The sequence below is a fragment of the Taeniopygia guttata genome, chromosome 2, assembly GCF_048771995.1.
Source record: "Taeniopygia guttata chromosome 2, bTaeGut7.mat, whole genome shotgun sequence".
NCBI classification, from domain to species: domain Eukaryota; kingdom Metazoa; phylum Chordata; class Aves; order Passeriformes; family Estrildidae; genus Taeniopygia; species Taeniopygia guttata.
The window spans coordinates 23664382-23681923 of NC_133026.1; the positions used below are offsets into that span (position 1 = coordinate 23664382).

At 40.5% G+C, this 17542-nt stretch overlaps 1 protein-coding gene across 1 annotated transcript; it reads right to left on the reverse strand.

The window, feature by feature from the left end:
• Nucleotides 1–1052: 1052 nt before the first annotated feature.
• FAM133B (family with sequence similarity 133 member B) lies at nucleotides 1053–12423 on the reverse strand (the record flags this gene model as incomplete). The annotated part of the gene is given in 10 exon segments (NM_001245533.1): nucleotides 1053–1098; nucleotides 1380–1475; nucleotides 3094–3141; nucleotides 4313–4408; nucleotides 5002–5023; nucleotides 5465–5497; nucleotides 5672–5746; nucleotides 7932–8010; nucleotides 8690–8787; nucleotides 12324–12423. Coding segments are annotated over 6 exon segments (318 nt in total). The 5' UTR covers nucleotides 12348–12423.
• Between the last annotated feature and the right edge of the window lie 5119 nt (nucleotides 12424–17542).

Below are 17542 nucleotides of genomic sequence, written 5' to 3' on the forward strand. Positions count from 1 at the left end.
ATAAATACACTCAAATTGACCCTAATGGATTCAGTCCTAAAGGTAGTACGCTGATCACTGTAATAAAGAAGCTAAGAGATGCAATCTTGTCTTTTTGAAAGCAGAATTTCAAATGAAATTCTCATATAGATGTGGCATTGCATAAATGAAACAATCAGTATTAAAGCTTTGTTTTATACATACTCCTTACACATACAAATCTTTTATGAAAAAGACCATAAGCAATCAACTAGAAATGTTATGGCAAATGGTTCCCATGAGTCTGAGAAAAAAAAGCAAGTTCCATGGAAAAATGTGTACTGAGTATCACTGATACTCCTATGCCTGTATTTTTAGGTGACTAATGTAGACCTTCCCTTTGCCCCACCTCATGTGGACAACTGAGATGCCTGATAAGGAACACTGCTGTGGACAGAGGAGACAGATACAAAGACATCTCAAGTGGGCATTTAGGATCCCACTGACTGAGGAACCTCAGGTACATGCGGAAAATCTGGATTCCATATAAATCACTACTGAACCTTCCTTCCACTCTGACCAACAGATACAAAGAAAAAATACTGAGAAAAGTAGCAGGTTACTGGCAGCTTTTTATCTGGTTGGGGAAAAGAGTTATAACTGCATAGATGTTGCAGCAATTTTGTCCCAAGGCCCTTTCCATGATGGCAGAGAAGGCTTAGCAAGGAATTACACACAACACTAATGAAGGGAACAGCCCTGATGTCTGTCTGTGTAGCAAACTGCTCCCCTACTTGATACCACACAGGTATTAGTAGTTCTAGAACATCGATACAAAATAAAGTATATCCTACAGGAAGTGTTAAAGTTGTAAAAATCTCAAATCACATACAGGTAAAAGAGTGACAGATTCTTCTTTAATTCAACAATTGAAAAAGTGACTTAAGCAAGTAAATAGAGAAATTTCTAATTTAGATGTAACAGTAGACTAATGCTATGAAACATTTGTATCTGTGAAAACCGTTAAACTAGAAATTAACCAAGTACATAGTATTTATATCCTAAAACTACAGTATGAGTAAGAGGGATACTTGCTGTTTTCTCTTTTTCCTCATTGCTTTTCTTCTTTTTTGCTTGCACCTAAAGAAAATAAAACCAAATGTAGTATTCATAAAAAGTTGATTCTCAAGAAAATTCATTCAAAATTACTTGTAGGTGATAGAAGCTAGACTAAACAATCCTTAAACCTTTATTTTAAAAGGAAAAATACAAACAACTTTGAGTGCACTGCACTCTTCAATTCAACTGTACAGTGCAAAACAGTTTCAACAATGTATTAAAGCTGAACTAGTTCACTGATTCGCTCATAAATCAGTAAGCTACAAGCACTGTAACATCGGAAGCTGAGGATTCACACTGACCTCCTCTGTCTGATCTGATTCAGATACAGATTCTGACGATAAAGGTCCATCACCACGATCTGCTTTCTTCCTTTTCCTGTGGTGATTTTTACCTTCCTACACAAAATAATATATTTGTAAGTAAAGACAGAGCTTTCACGTTTTATAAAACTTCTGCTTAAAATTGAAGATTGAAATATCACTTTTAAGTTGTGAAATATTTTAAAATATTATTGACATTAAACTAATTCCATCATCATTATCAAATTACCCTAACAAACGGTTAAAATCAACTTTTAGTGAAAATAATAATTTTCTGTATATTCCTTTTTCTTGTTACCAAGATACAGGAACTGTCTAAAGGCAAGAGGAATACTAACAGTCTCTTATTTTAAATAATAACACATGGAGCAGTAAGCATTTGAAAATAAAACATTTCACCACTTTTAAGTAACTAGTAACTGAAGATGTCTCAATACATACATACAAATATTTTAGCTTCTGACTCTTGCTTTGTTCATGAAAGAAATGTTCCCTCTGTATTTGTGTTGAACCAGGACAAGCTGTCCCTGCCAGCTGTACTTTCAACACATCATATTTGATTCCAGTGCATTTAAAAGAAAGGATTTTTAAAATTCTGATGCTGTGTGATTTTGTTCTGATGAGCTACTTTTCTGCTGCCTGCACTTCCTTTGCTCTGGACAAGGCTATGTGCTCCTAAGACTGAAGGTACTTTCACTCAGTTTCTAAGACCAGAAACTTCTGAAAAGAACTCGTGACCAAGTACACAGGAGGCAGCCCATCTGGCACATCAGGGGATCTGCAGGTAGGGGAAGAAAGACCTCTAGTTCTCAAGTGCCCTTTGCTTTCAGAGGATGTGTGAAAATAGTGCTACAGTAAGGACCATGGAAGATACTTGGTCTTCAAAGAGAAGCCATTCAAAAGGAGGAGATGGGAAATGGACACTGTAAAATAGAAGCAGGAGCAAAGGGAGAAAATAATTACATTTGCCTTAGGCAATGGAGAATTTGTACATCAAAGTCAATACTATTGACCAGAGCAGGAGAGGCCAACATGATAAGAAAAGTAACTGGAGAGAAAGACTAGGGTGGACTCTGAAAGCATTTTTAGTTTGTCCATAGTGTATGAATAACTAAAATTGAAGTAAATTAGATTGTTTATGTTAAAGATAATGGATGAGTGTACAAAATGGTGTGGTGGTGGGCAGGAGAGAGGATTTTCATGCTTAGAGAAATGGCAGAATAAGGTCATTTTTCTTAAGCTAATACCATTTTCTCTGCAATTATTCAAAGCTGTCATAAGTATACTATCTATGACTACATTTAGATGAAGAGATCCTCTGCTTATGTTTCTTCATTTACAGCAACAAGTCAATACCCTACCAGGTGTGCCACTGAAAATATCATCACACACATTTTTAGCTCAATGTGACAGCTAAAGGTAAACACCAAAACATTATGGATGCAGCTGACCTTTAATTTACCTATGTAACAAGAACAGATCCATTGGTTTTCACTACAATAATTACTAAACCAGGAGCTGAATCCAACTAAACTTCTACTTCAAACTGGGTTCACTGAATACCTTATGACTGTGTGGGTTTGCACAGAAAATTTCCACAGATGTAAAAGGAGGTATTCAATATTAAAAAAAGAAATATCCATTATGTATGCAACATGCAGTTCTCATCAAAGGATTTGGAGAATAAAAATACCTTCTCTTTTTCACAGTCTTCCTTTGACCTCTTCTTTTTTGTGCTATCCTACATAGAAAGGAAAACAAATCACAACAAAATAATTTCATTAAAAAGGAAGAAATCTCCAAAGTAGTCTGGTCAACAGTCTTTTTATGTCTGTTGAAGGTAATTCTTCAAGATTGTTCTTTCTACCTTGAAGCTGACAAGAATAATATAAAAAGCTGTAATTTTGATGCAGCTGCTAATCTCCTGATCCAGCAGCATGGAAATGTCTGTATGGAATGAGGTAACAGCATCCTTGCAGGACACTTAGCCTCTGGGAAGGCTACCAGCTATCACAGCTGTAACCACATGCAACATGTAACAGCTGGGAATCTTTTTTCTTTACCCATGTCCATCTCTGCTGATCAGACCAGGCTGAGCAGGTATTTTCCCTGAGTTTTTTGCAGTAAGGGTATCTCTGAGTCCATTTATGTAGCAGATGTTTTAACCTCCCATTAGCACAAATTCATAGATGTCTGCGAACAGTCATTCATTACAATTTATATCCCACCAAATTAGGATTCCAGTGAAAGTCTGTGATAAAGTCTACACAGATAATCTTAAAAACTCACTGTATTATTAATATTTAAGCAGGAAGCACAATAACTATACACTGTAAGACAGAAAAGTGCTAACAGAACAAGCTGCTTTGTGTATCTTCACTTTTTTGTTTGTTCAGTAAGCCCATGTATCTACATTGCTATACTTCAGAAAAGGAAAAAGACAACTTCAATTTAATAAGCAATTGGGAAAGGCTCAGTTTTCCAACAGGAAACAATTCAGATATTTAGACAGGCAATGTTCTGGCCACTGCAATCCAGCAATACCTGCATTTTCAGATATGGTGTTCAATTAAATTGCATACTCAGAAGACATTTTCACGTGTTAACAAAGTATAAAAACTAAATATTTGAGCGACAAAAAAGCTGCGTATGTCTGGATTCAGAAAAATGGCTACAAATTGCTGGAATAAAGTACGCTCATTTTCCAGTTACTTCCACTAGGCATGTGGCCAGTGGAGGCAGATTCCACACTGCAATGTGGAAGACACAAGCACAGCTCAGGCCCTGTGAGAATACAGGGCTTTAAATGTGGAAGATGAAAATCCATATGAATATGTTAAAGTCAGAAATCTTTATGGTTTTATAACACCAACCAAGAAAACTTGCCAAGAGCAACACATCTGTGTATTTACCTTGCTGTCTGACTCAGATTCTGAAGTTGTGCTTGCTGAAGATTTCCGTGAGGAGCGATACTTCTTCTTCCTTCTTTTCTTCCCTTGCTTTTTATCCTATCCATAAATATTGTAGAAAAAGAAAGAAAAACGCAACTTGAATTTATTCTCACTAGAACTGAAGATTTACATTAAATGTAAAGAAAAGGAAACATCAAATCCTACATGTTACAATGTTCTCCTGAGGAAAAAAGTACGCTACAATTGATTCTTTTAGTGGAGGACCTTCATAACTCTTTTGCATTGAAAAAATGCAAACTGGTGAAAAATCCAGGTTCTCTAGATTCTGTTTATTATTTAGACGTATGCTGTAGAATCTGATCACCTGTAACAAGGATTTTTGCTAGAAAGTAAAAATGGTATTTTTGCATTTTTATGATTAGATAGGGGATTCTGTTAGGAAAGCAGTTCAGTGTTAAAATGGATCCAGTTTACAAGACAGGATGCCAAAATCTGTAGTGTTCACGCAAAAACTACTGACTGGATACATATATCTAAAATTCATTACTTTATTATATATACCAAATTCATAAAACTAAATGCATTTATCCAAACTAGCCCCTCAAAATATTCTATAACATATTATCAAAATCTGTATTAAATAAATCTCATTAACAAAACATGATAGGTTCAAGTAGGTTAGCTCTTACCTCATCTTCTGAATCAGATGAACTGCTGGAAGAATCAGAGCTTGATGAAGAAGAGGAAGATGAAGACAACTTGACCAAATACAACAAAAAGTGAAGCTTGTGAGATGCAGCATTTTGTCTGGCAAACACTCAAAAGCCTATTCAAACACTCCCTTTAAAATGTCTTCATTTTCAAAACATAACCAATACAATTTTACTTCTGAGAAGCTGGTCTTACAGAGATTTTTCTTAAATAAACTTCTAAACCACTTCTAACATTTTTCTTTTAATAATATCTATTTAATGCTCTTTTCCTCCCTTTAATTTCCCCTGTATCAAATATATGCAAACCCGTTCCAAATAAAAGTTAATTTATCATCTGAAATCAAAATTACAGCTACATTTTCTCTTTCCAGGAGAACTTAAATGACAAACAGGAACAACCCCAAAGCAAAAAGCTCAGAAAACTGAAAATTTTGCTCACCCTATTAGATTTCTTCTTTTCCTTTTTCTTTTTCTTAAAAATAGAACAAAATAAATGTTACTTTAGCATCATTTTCTTTTGGCATGCATTTAGGTTTATGAACTTTGATGCTGGCTTTTAAAATGTATTCACAAAATTCTGTGTTGGCAGCATTGATGATAAATCCCAATTCCAAACACAGAATGTATACAACTGAAAACAACTTACCTCTTTTTTTTTGGAGGAGCTCTCATTTCCACCCATTAATTTCTCCCTGTGTTTTTCCAGTTCTTTCCTCCAATTCTGAAAACAAAACCAAACAGAAACAGTAACAGTAGGGTCATTCCTGGGCAGTATTTTTTAAGCTCTCCTCTGCCTGACATTATAATTTTAACAAAACCAACAGAACATAAACAATAGATATAACGTTAACTAAAGCTGTAATACACCTAATTTTACAGAAGATTATTATTTAGCAAAATACAGTGTTAATGTTAACACATTTAATGTTCAAGTCATTTGGCTTTAAGAGACTGCCATTTATCTTGAAGGTCATCAATTATGGTATTTTTGCTTTTCTATTACAGTCTTCTTGCTAGAGCACTTTAGAAAACCAGGGTACCCTACCAGAAAAACTGTGATTTTGTCTTAGTTCTAAAAATCACCTGAAATAAAACTTCAAGACAACCTCTCCTGGCCCTTCTTCAACATACGAGTGTATCTAGTCTGTATTCTGGACCTTGCTGGTATCAGCAATAATTTTATCAAATTACTATACACATCTTTATAGAAATACTCTTATTTTGTTAGGCCAAGCACACCATATGAATTAATAAAAATCTCCTCTCATTCCTGTTTTTCAATTACCCACCTGGTCTCTAGGTCTACCTAAAATGCCCCCTTAAAGAGCTCTGAAATATCCAACCTGCCCCCATGAAACTCAAAGGCTGCTAGGTTCAATCTGCACTGTCAGACACATCATGTGTTCCCTTCTTTATTATTCTGATCCTCACAATAAAGCTGTATTGGTACTGTATTGGCAAAATAACAGTGATCCACACGTTGTGCTGAGGGGACAGAAATATCAGGAGTCAAGTAACCTGTGCAATGCAGGATGACACACAGATCCCCACATCAGCACACGGTGAATTAGCTGAACAGAGCTGCTGAGGAACACGGCAGATTAGCCAGGAAGCAGTGCTGTGTGTAGTGTGCTTCTATGGACCAAGGCAGCATCTGTGGGTTGTGTACTTTGATATACCAGGTACCCAGAGCTCTCTGAGGGGTCTCTCACAACAGCCTGTGCTTCATTATTTTAAAGACTGTGCTAGTGTTATGGTTTAAACAGAAATGTCTGACAACTGTAAGTAAAATAGGGGAGACAGCACCTCATTCAGAAACTTGATCTTTTCAGGCATTCAGAGATTTGTTCTTAGGTGCTTCAGGAATACCTCATGGCCATGTCACGATTCCCTGCATCCCTTTCTACCCTGCTACCATACTGAAAGGTTGGTAGATTCTATGCATGCCAATTTCACTTATTTCACATTAAACACAGATAAAATCAGGAAAGGAATATTACAGAATACTAAACCAAACTCACCAAGCTAAAACTCAGAGTGCAAAACAACTGATCCTCTCAGAACAGACCCCATGGCCCTCCACATCGTGGTACAACTTCTTAGGCAAAAAGGTACAGCGAGAGTACTATGGGTACTCTGCCCTTCCAGTAACAGAGGAGAAGCATAATCTACTTCAACCAGAAATTTATGATTAAGATTACTGAAGCTTATCTCAAGATACCAGGACCCAAGAAGGAACAGAAACAAAATAAATTCATTGTATATTAATTTCTCCCTTGTATACAATAGGAGTTACATGTGAAACTTTCTAATACTGTGCTGATCTTCAACAGGTAAAGAACACAAACATCAGAACAGCTGCATGTATATCAGGAAAACAGCACATGTTGTAATCAGCTTAGGATGAGAGAAAAACATGTGCTTCATAGTCCTATCTGACTGAAATGCATTCTTTGTGCCTTCTCCCATAATAATATTACATGTATATTCCTTGCCAAAGACATCTCTTCCAGTAATGTGGTTTTTTTCACTGTACTTGGATTCTGTTACCTTAAACAAGTGAATTTTAGCACAACAGACTTTGGCTTATCATACCTGAAAATGCACTGTTTTATTTATTGATATAAGCACATGCATTTGTATAAATATGTTTACATTTCTGACAAGGTCAGGTTTTATTCACCAGCAATCTAAAAAATGTTTTATATAGTTTTTTCTCTGAACTGAAAGAAGCTCTTCACTGGTTAAGTCGTAAACTCAACTTCCAACATAAATGAAACAAAATAGTTATGCATTAAAAGCTCAAATGAAGTGAAATGTTATGGCTACTTGATATTGTAAATGATAACAGAAGTAGCATGTTAGATAAAAAGAATCATGTATTAACAGCTAGTGACATTACCAACCTCATTCATCTTTTCTTCAAACTCAGCCAAAGCCCTGGATCCTTTCTTTTTCTTTTCTAGTTGCTCTTTCACTTCTTCCCTGAATGAAAAAGATGGTGGATCACAATTTTTAAATTAAAAACACTTTCTTCAATGTCTAATTTTTCTGTAGTTTTTTTGAAGTTTAGCCTTGGTTGAACTTCCAAGAGAGGAATGAAAGCATCTTAGATGTTACACATATGGTAACCTAACCCTAATAACTTAAGTACAGTTGTTAAATCCTTCCCAAAGATCTACAGCTAACTTTGCAATTAGGTAAATTGTTCTCTAATGTCTCATGAGGACAGGCAAAGGGATTGAACATAAACTTGTTGATAATATATCAAAGTGATGGTTTTGTTGGATAGGGTAAACTGAATTCTAAGAATATACCAGCAAAATTGTTCTTTTAGAGATTAATTTGTTTACAAATTAAATATATCTACAAGGTTCAGGTATTATAATTTGAGCAAGAGGTAAAATGACATTTTCCTCTTGTGAGAAACTGCTGCAAAACAATATAGACAAATGAGAAATACACATTTCAAAATTATATTCTATTATTTTTAAAAGAGGAGACTGAATACATGTTTAGAAAATAATACCTTGGTCGGCACAAGAAATCTTTGGATATCCAGAATACTGGATATTCTGGGAAAGAGGTAGGTACCAGTGACATTTTAATAAGAGGGAACAAATATTTTACTTAAGAAGTCAAAAAGGATCAACATGCCACTCACCATGTTGGTCTTGGCCTGTTCAAGTAGTCTTGTATTGTTGGTCCTGAATTTGGGGCAGGACCTCGTGCCCTGGCCATAGCTATGGGATTCATATAAGCCTTGAATATGAAACAACAAAAAGAAATATCAAATTCATCAGTTACACTATGATACCAAAATATCTTGTTTGTTCTTCACATAAACTTTTTATCACTCCCTGAAAAATAATTCTGACTTGTTTCTAAGAATATAAAATATTTAGCTAAACCAAGTTTATTCAATCTAGCAGAAAAACTCAAGTAAGTGCTTTCAGCTGGAGTCATACTGTGGCAGAAAGAACTGATCCACAAAAAGACCGTGTTCCTTACAACAATTCCTTTCCTTAAGCAATGATTTTAGTGTCATGATTTCTGAAATATTCTTCCTTGGGTTATAGAAAATGTAATTAAATTTCAGCTCTACCTCTCTGGGACAACTGATCCTATGCCTTTAAAGTTCTGTTCAAAATTGCTGACAGGAGTCACTAAATTTTGCACTAAATTTCTTGCACCAAAATGAGAAAGCAGTGGTACTTTGCTACAATTATACATGTATCAATATTCTGTGACTTAGGGCTGTTTAAAGGAGGAAAAAACTCACAAAACCCAAACATGCATAATCCCAATGTTATGAGGTATTCCATCTTTCAAACCTATGCATCCTCTTTGTGTTACAAAAGACTGAATTAAAATTTAAAATTCATAATCCACCTCACCAGTCAATGGAAAAACTTCCATTTTTTTTAATGTCAGCAGTATTTTTTTCATGTGAAAAGGAGGTACATGTACCCCATTATCTCATGCATTTGTATCACTATATCATCCCAACACTTTACTTCTGCAAAACATAACACACACTGTTCTTACTGTTCAGTTTGGAGACGAGGAAAAAGATCAAATAGCCAAAAAAATGAGTTGATTTGGATGCCCAATCTGAGACAATTTTTTAAAGAGTACATTTTGTAGATCTAAAGCAAGGATTTGGCCATCTGTGTAGCTCTCACATGTCCAACACTGCTTTTTATCAGGCATTCAGAAACCACCATGCACAGTAAGTGAGCATTTGTGAAAGCTGTCAGAAGCAGCAGCTGCTGCCTCCCCTCCTGTTGCTCCCACTGCAGAAGCAGTGACCACAGCAATGCTGAGTTTCTGGACTGGACTGCAAGGAAGCTGGTGGCCTTCAGCTCTTGGGGATACATTTGGTCCTGGAAGAGGAACTCCAGGCTCTGCCTGGGATGAGGCATCTGGCTGAAAGGAAGCACTGCCCACACAGGTTTAGCTCAGATTCACCAGCTGGACCACTCTGAAGCAATCCAAGGACTCCTTCAAGTCGAGCATTTTGTGACTCAAGTTGACTCTGCAACACTAAGGAGACATTTACTGCCATTTCTTGGGGCTTGGCTTTGTTGTTTTTATTCACACAAAAAGGCTAACTAACATGGGCAAATAAACACGGAGGTGTGCCAATTGAAACAAGTAGCAGATGGATGTATGCACTCAAGTGGTTACAACACTTAGGCATTCACATGACAAATCTAAAAATGAATAATGGAGTTCAGCTTTGAGTGGAAAAGGAGCTCCTTTAGGAATGCAGGACAGCACTATTTGAACACTGTTTTCACTAAAGAAAGGTAATTTCAAGGCATTAGATCCACTAGAAACTTGGTTTACTCCAGTGAGAACATTAACTTTTGGTTACCATTAAAAAAAAAAAGTCTCTTGCTGCTCTTAAATAAAAATCAGTAAAGCTACTTTCCTACCTGAGCTAACAAGTCATGAACACCTCACCACTTTCCAACATAACTCTCTACCTGCAGAAGAGGAGACAGCTATCAAATCCTCATTTTCTACTTGCTCAAACTGCCCCTGGATAACTGGCTAGAAAGCATCCTCCCTTCATGGGCTTTCTTGAACTGTAGCACAGCAAGTACTTAATGACCATGTACTGCACTATATTCCAGGATTAGGACATTTATGTCTTAAGAAACGTTCTTATCATTTCAACCAGGTTTGTTCATGAATAATTACTTCACCAATAAACATTTCTGTAAAGTATTTACACTACTTTGCCAAAATGCATGTCACTAGCCAGAAGGAGCATGGAAATGCAGCCTCAATAAAGAAAGTGATTGTCTGCACATTCATTTTCTTCTTTTGGTAGTTTGCTCAAGCAGGTATTAAGGTATTTGCTGCATAGCTTCTTTGCTCATGAGAAGTGTAAGACACCTTCTGTCAGGCAGGGTTCTCTGGGCTAGCAGTACTATTGCTGCCTTGCAAGTACCCTGTAGATGTGCAAAAAGCATGTTTATTTTCCATCTCCAGAAAGTCAAAAACGATGGTGTTTAAGAAGGGACACAGCAGAGAATAACAGTAGAAATATCTATGATCATATATGAGGAGCAAAGGGTCCTGTATAACTTGTTTGTAGTACATATTATGCTATGATGGCATAATAAACCTTATACAGGAACATAAAGATTTGCTGGCATTGGTATATTCCAGCTGTCCCATTAAAAGTAAATGAAGACTAAATAAATAAACACCTGAAAACCTTACAGAACATTTCAACCATAGACCCAGTCTTGAAGTGTAATACACTGCCTAAGTAGACCAAATTTTTTGATAGGTCAACAAAGCAATAAAAGGGACTTTGCCTCTATCTATACAATATCTGAGTCATTCATGTCTATTACTATACTATTCCACCAAGGTTTGCAAAGATGTGGATAGATCTGAGTACCAATTCATAGCATATACAAGAAAGAAAGAGAGAAACAAAAAAATTAAAGTATTATGATTTGTGTTTAGTCATAAAATTCAGCAGCAAACTTACAATGTTTAAGTGGTTACAAATAGAAGGCGAAAGGCTAACTGGCACAAAAACATTGAAAGAAAAATAGGAAGGATGACTGTGTTTCAGCTATGTATGAACTCAGGCTCTGCAATCAGGTGTGTAGAAGCGCATTTTTTGCCTGCTGAACGCTGGTTCCCGAGGCAGCAGAGTGCTGCGTAAAGCTCAATTTCAGATTTCTCAGGTATAGCTGAACGCCAAGTTTAAGGAAATGCGGCTTAGCTAGGATCAGAGCTACTTCAGCGAGTGCGGCAACTCCCACTGGGAACATTTTATTTTTGTAGGGACCAGGCCAGCATCTTAATCACCTTCCCTCGACAGATCACAAAGCAGGCGTCAGTCACGATGCTGCGGGATTTGACAAGGCAATCAGAGGTTCAGCCAGGGAGCCTCGAGCACGTGCCGAGGGAGGGACAACCCACCCACACGGGGCTCCGGCCGATGCCGGGGCGCCCCGGGCCGGGCGGGGCGAGGCGCAGGGCACGGCCCGCCTTTGTCGCCCGCCGGCGGGGCCCCGAGCGGGTCGGACCCCAATCCCGGCGCCGCGTACTCAGACGGCCCTCGGCAGCCTCCGTCCCGCCCCGCTGGCACCGGGCCGCTCTCGTTCCCCGCGGCGGCTCCTTCTGCCCCTCCCGACGGTGGGAGCGCGGCGGCGGCCGGACGGGCCCGCCCGGGCCGAGGCGGCGCTCGGCTCCCCACGGCCTCCGCGCCGGGGCCCGCCCGGAGGTGCCGCGGCGGAGCCCAGCCGGGCTGCCGCGTTACTCACCACACGGTTATCCCGCTTCCCCATGGTGCCGCCGTGACCCGCGCCGCCGCCCGCCGCCGCCTCGGCCCAGCCCAGGGCCGTTCCCCGCGCCCGGGAAGCCGCAGCCCCTCTCGGCCCCTCTCGGCCGCGGAGCTGCGGGAGCGGCGGGAGCGGCGATGGCGGCGGCCGCACAGCGCCGCCTGCCGGGGCCGCGCGCCCCGCGCCGGGCCGGCCCCGCCGGCAGCGCCCGCCCCGCTCCGCCCAGAGCTGCCCCGGCGGGAAAGGGCGGGCGGGGACTTTCACCGCAGGGCTGCGGGCAGGGCGGTGCCAGCGGCGGGGAGACACAGAATCACACTGTGGGACAGGTTGGAACGGGCACAGTGGGTCGTCTGCTCCAACGTCCCTCACTAAGCAGGGTCGTCTTAGAGCACATGGCAGAGGATTGTGTCCAGACGATTCTTGAATATCTCCAGTGAGGGAGACAACACACCCTCTCTGGCCAGGCTGTTCCAGTGCTCGGTCACCTGCACAAGAAAGAAGTTCTTGCTCATATTCAGGGAAAACTTCCTGTGCATCACTTTCTGTCCGTTGTCTCTTGTCCTGTTGCTTGGAACCACTGAGAAGAGCCTGGATTCATCCTCTGGGCACCGCCGTTTCAGATATTTATACGCACTAATGAGGTCCCCTCTCAGTCTCTTCTTGAGGCTGAACAGGTCCAGCTGTCTCAGCCTTTTCTAAGAGAGATACTCTTTGTAGCCCTTCGTTGGACCCGCTCCAGGAGCTCCATGTCTCCCCTCTCCTGAGGAGCTGCCGGCGGGGCGAGGGCTGGGACAGCCTTAGAAGGGGCAGCAGGGGCTGGCTCCGAGGGGGAGCCCTGAAATGTAACCTTTCACTTGTATCGGGGCTCTCGCCTGGAATCTGCCTCCCAGGAGAGGGCAGGATTTCGTAGTGAGGGGTTTGTCTCCTCTTGATCCATCTGGGGATCAGTTACAGAGGGAACCGCAGTGTGCTCTTTTCCTTTTGCCTTCGGTAGATGCATAGGCTAAGGTATTATGAAATAGCAGTCCTGACATAGAATCGGACCCTATTTCGGCGGGAGGAGGAAGATAAGATAAAGAGAGGGGGGGAAAAAAGGGTGTATACTCATCCCTCGTTAGCCATCTGCACTGCAAAATAAAGCATTCTAATATCGTCAGGGTTAATATTATTTTAGGTCAATGGAAGTGCTAAGAGAAGCCCGGGAGTTATTGGGATCTATTAACTCAGAATTTCAAATGTCCTTTTCTCAAGGCATTACCATTAAAAATTACTGCATATTAGTCACAGCTTTGTAAAAATGGAGAAAAGTAATCACATGTTAATATGTTAATCATAGAAACCACAAATGAGTTTTGTTACTGAAATAGCTTTGCTGTCTTCATGCTTGGGAAGAGCTGGAAAAACTGGTGAGCCCACAGGAATTTGTGATACCAAATTGCTTAGTAAAACCAAGAGCAGCCTGTGAGGAACTAGAAGAAAACCAAGAAAGTGACTATACTAGATTTGCAAGTAAAATTTGTTCAGTTGCAAATTAAATTTAGTGCTCAAAATTGCAAGATAGTGCATAAGGGAAAATTTATTCCTCAGAAATCAGCTGGTATGTTCTAAAACAAGGATGGCTACTTTGGAAACACACCAGGCAGAAGTTCTCCCTGAGCTGCCTTGCAGTGCTGGAGAATTACATTGAAAACTAGCTAAATAAATTGCATTAAAATACATACAAAATGAGATTAGGAGTATTACTAAGTCTATTATAATATCCATTTTGTCAAGCATGGAGAAGTCCTTGCCCCAAATGCACGTTCATATTTGGACCATTCTGGAGTTAGCCCCACGTTCAGGTAGCTGCCTCATGGCTCTGCACATATGTAGGCTATCCCCAGTGCTGTGGCAGCCCTGGGAGACTCTTCAGAAATGTTTTGACCAAAGTTGAGCTGAGGGAGTTTATTCATGCCACGCTTTGTGCTGTGAGGCTTTGAGCCTGGCACCAGGAAACAGAAAGACTTGCCATGGCAGGAAAAGCAGGGGTGCAGGGTCCCTCCCTATGCAGGCACTAGGGAGGAGGGAGTCCCTCCTATGCACTCCACAGTATTTTAATTAGACCCCAATTAGCTTTTCCTCCCTGGGCTGGGAAGGCTTGGAAGTCCAGCCAGACAAACCAGACTTCTAAAAATGGATGAAAACAGGGAAAGGACTTCTGTGTGCTAGGAGACTAAAAGATGATCTTATTTATCAAAGGGATGGAAGGTGGAGGAATAACACAACTGATGAGTTCAAAATGAGAACTCATACAAATAATGTAAAAATCTTTCTGTTTTTCAGTAAATGGTAGGCAAATGATAGACAAAGACAATGCATTTAAAATTATTTTTAAATTAACATTTATTTCTGTGGTGCTATCAGATGTGACACCTAGTGTCATTAGATAATTTTGAGGCACAGAGTAAAATAACTAAATAACTTCTTTGTGAGTAATGGGAACATTTGTGCTTTTTCCTACCTTAGTATACATTTGTTCCTTAGTATTTTGCTTACTGGATTTTTTTTTTTACTATAATTTTCTTTTCCATTATTGGGTGTTATGAACTCACCTTCTCACAGATGAGGGCTAGGAAGAAAATTCCCATGTGAAGAATTTGTTCCATAACTGTCAAGAGACTTGGATTTTCTTCTGTGGTGTCTTGTTCTGAGCTATCAGAGATGAAGCATCAGACAGTATCCAGATCCCTATAGTAGGTTTTATGTAATGTCACATATTTCCATTATTTTTCTCTTTTTTTTTTTTTCACAATTAGCTATGGCTAACATGGGTGTTTGTGACTCTGGCCTCACTGCAGTTCACTTCGTGTCTGACCCTGGCTGGACTGCTGCTCATAATCTTATAATGTGCTTAAAGACTAATTTGGAATGTCACATAATGTAAAGGTAGCTTTTTATTTGTCTGCGTTGGACCTGCAGTTTATGCTTGTAAAAGACTTTCATGGTTCCTTCAGGTTTCTAAGGGCAGCACAAAGTTTTGATTCTAAGTTAAAAATCCTTTGAGGCTTTAGGGTTTGATTAGCTTGCAGTCATTTCTGTCCCCGTGTCAGCTTTCATAAAGAAGCTGACATCTCATTGAATGCTTGAGCTGATAGTTTGTAGATTCCTGGATCTGGTGGCTTGTTGGAGGCTGCATTAGTAGAAAGTACTTGTATCCTCTCTAAAGAGAACTTAATGAACTTTACAATCAGCTGAAGCTGTTTTTGAGGTGCTTTGATGAGGATTTTTTTTGGTTGAAGTAAAACAAGAGAAAATGCAGCTTGTTTTGGAGCCTGATATGTCATTTTGTGTTTGACTCAAAACATACACTTTTATAGTTTCTATATACCCAGAAGTGTTACTAGTCATATTTATAGCTATGTTGATTTGGCACAGCCAGGTTTTTGGTAGTGGGGGAGGGCCACTGAAGTGGCTTCTGTGAGAAGGTGCTAGAAGAATTCCTTTATGTCTGAGAGAGCCAGTCTCTGATGGCTCTGAAGATGGACATGCTGCTGGCCCAGTCACAGAGGTTGGTAACATCTCTGTGACAGCATACTTAAGAAGAAAATCAAAACAGGGCTGCATAGTTTTTTCCCAGGGGTGGTGAAGTCTGGGGCCATCTCTGGGTGGCCCATGGCAAGCCTTGCCTGCCTGGTCACCCTAGCCAGCTGTGCTGCAGACAGAAGGGCAGGGGTGGTGGTGGCTTCTCCCTTCCAGCACCTCGCACAAAGGAAAACGTTAAATGGCGCCAGCGCTGCGGCAGCCACCGCTGCCTGCTCGGTGGTGGCAGGGCGGCCTGGCCCATGGGGAAAACACAGCGAGCGGCTCTCCGGCACGGAACCGAGGTGAGATTGACCTCTTGGTGCTGAGGGAGCCTGCAGGAATCTTTGCATTGGTGGAACTTGTTGGCAATGATACCTATGGGCAGCAGTTTTTCGTTTAGTCAGAGAAGACAAGGAAGGAAAACATGAGAGAGGAAACAACATGGCAGCACCAAGGTCAGTGGGAAGAGAAGGGGAGGAAATGCTCCAAGTGCTGGAGTCAAGATTCCTCTGCAGGCTGTGGTGAGGACCATGGTGAATCAGGCTGTCCCCCTTCATCCCATGAGGTCCATGGGATGCAAAAATCCACTCAGCCCGTGAGAGAATCATTCACATCAGAGCAGGTGGATACCAGTGATCCAGTGGGACACTTGAATGGAGAAAGAGGGCCTGTGCTTCCAGAGATAGAGGGCCCTTGCTTCCAAACTAGAATAGCCTATCCTTTGAGGACTGCACCCTGTGGATGCATGACCCATGCCACAACAGTTTTAAAAAGACTCTTTGTCTGTGTGAGGGACTCACATTGCAACAGTTTTGTCAGGACTGCTGCTCGTGACATTGGAGCCATGCTGGAGAAGTTCATGGAGAACTGTCTCCCACGGTGATGTCTTAAGTTTCAGCTTTCTTATTTTCCAGATTCTGTCTTGCATTAGTATATAACTCTGAAATTCATAGAATGTGTTAGCAAGTTCTCTTCACAGTTTAGACAAAACAATCCTTTTCCAGCCTGAGAACCAAGGACGCTGTTGCAGCTCCAGGCACAGAAACTATAAACAACAGCAAATTGAGGAGAGCAATCCAGGAGGATGGGACTTCAGAACTTGAAGCTGTAACTGGACAATCAACCCAATATGTAAATGGACCAAAACTTATAAAAGTGTGAAAACGTGTGATCCATCATCCATCCTGGGTGTAGCCTCACCTGGGCTTTTGTTGTGCCCAAGGTGTATCTTTTAGAGGCCTTTTTAATAAATACTTACTTTAACACTGTCTAGCCTCTGTTCTAGGTAGCCTCTCAAGGCATCAGCAGGAGGGACCCCATGGCATAACAGAGGAAAGACTTCCTTCCCTGAACAGAAAAAGATCTCTGGTGACAAACTGACCAAAACCCCCAGGCCCTGTCTCCCTGCACTGTCACTGGGAAGGAGGGAGGGATGGGGGAGAAAATGGTGGTTTAAAGGCTTATTTTGCTTCTCATTATTCTCCTCTGACTCTGTTAATAATATATATACCTTATACCTTTAAATCTGAATCTGTTTTGCCCTTGGAGTGCTTTCTCCCAGTCATTATCTCAACTCATGAACCCTTTGTCAATTTTTTTTCCCTCTCTGCCCAAATGTAGCAGAAGAAGGTAAAAGAATA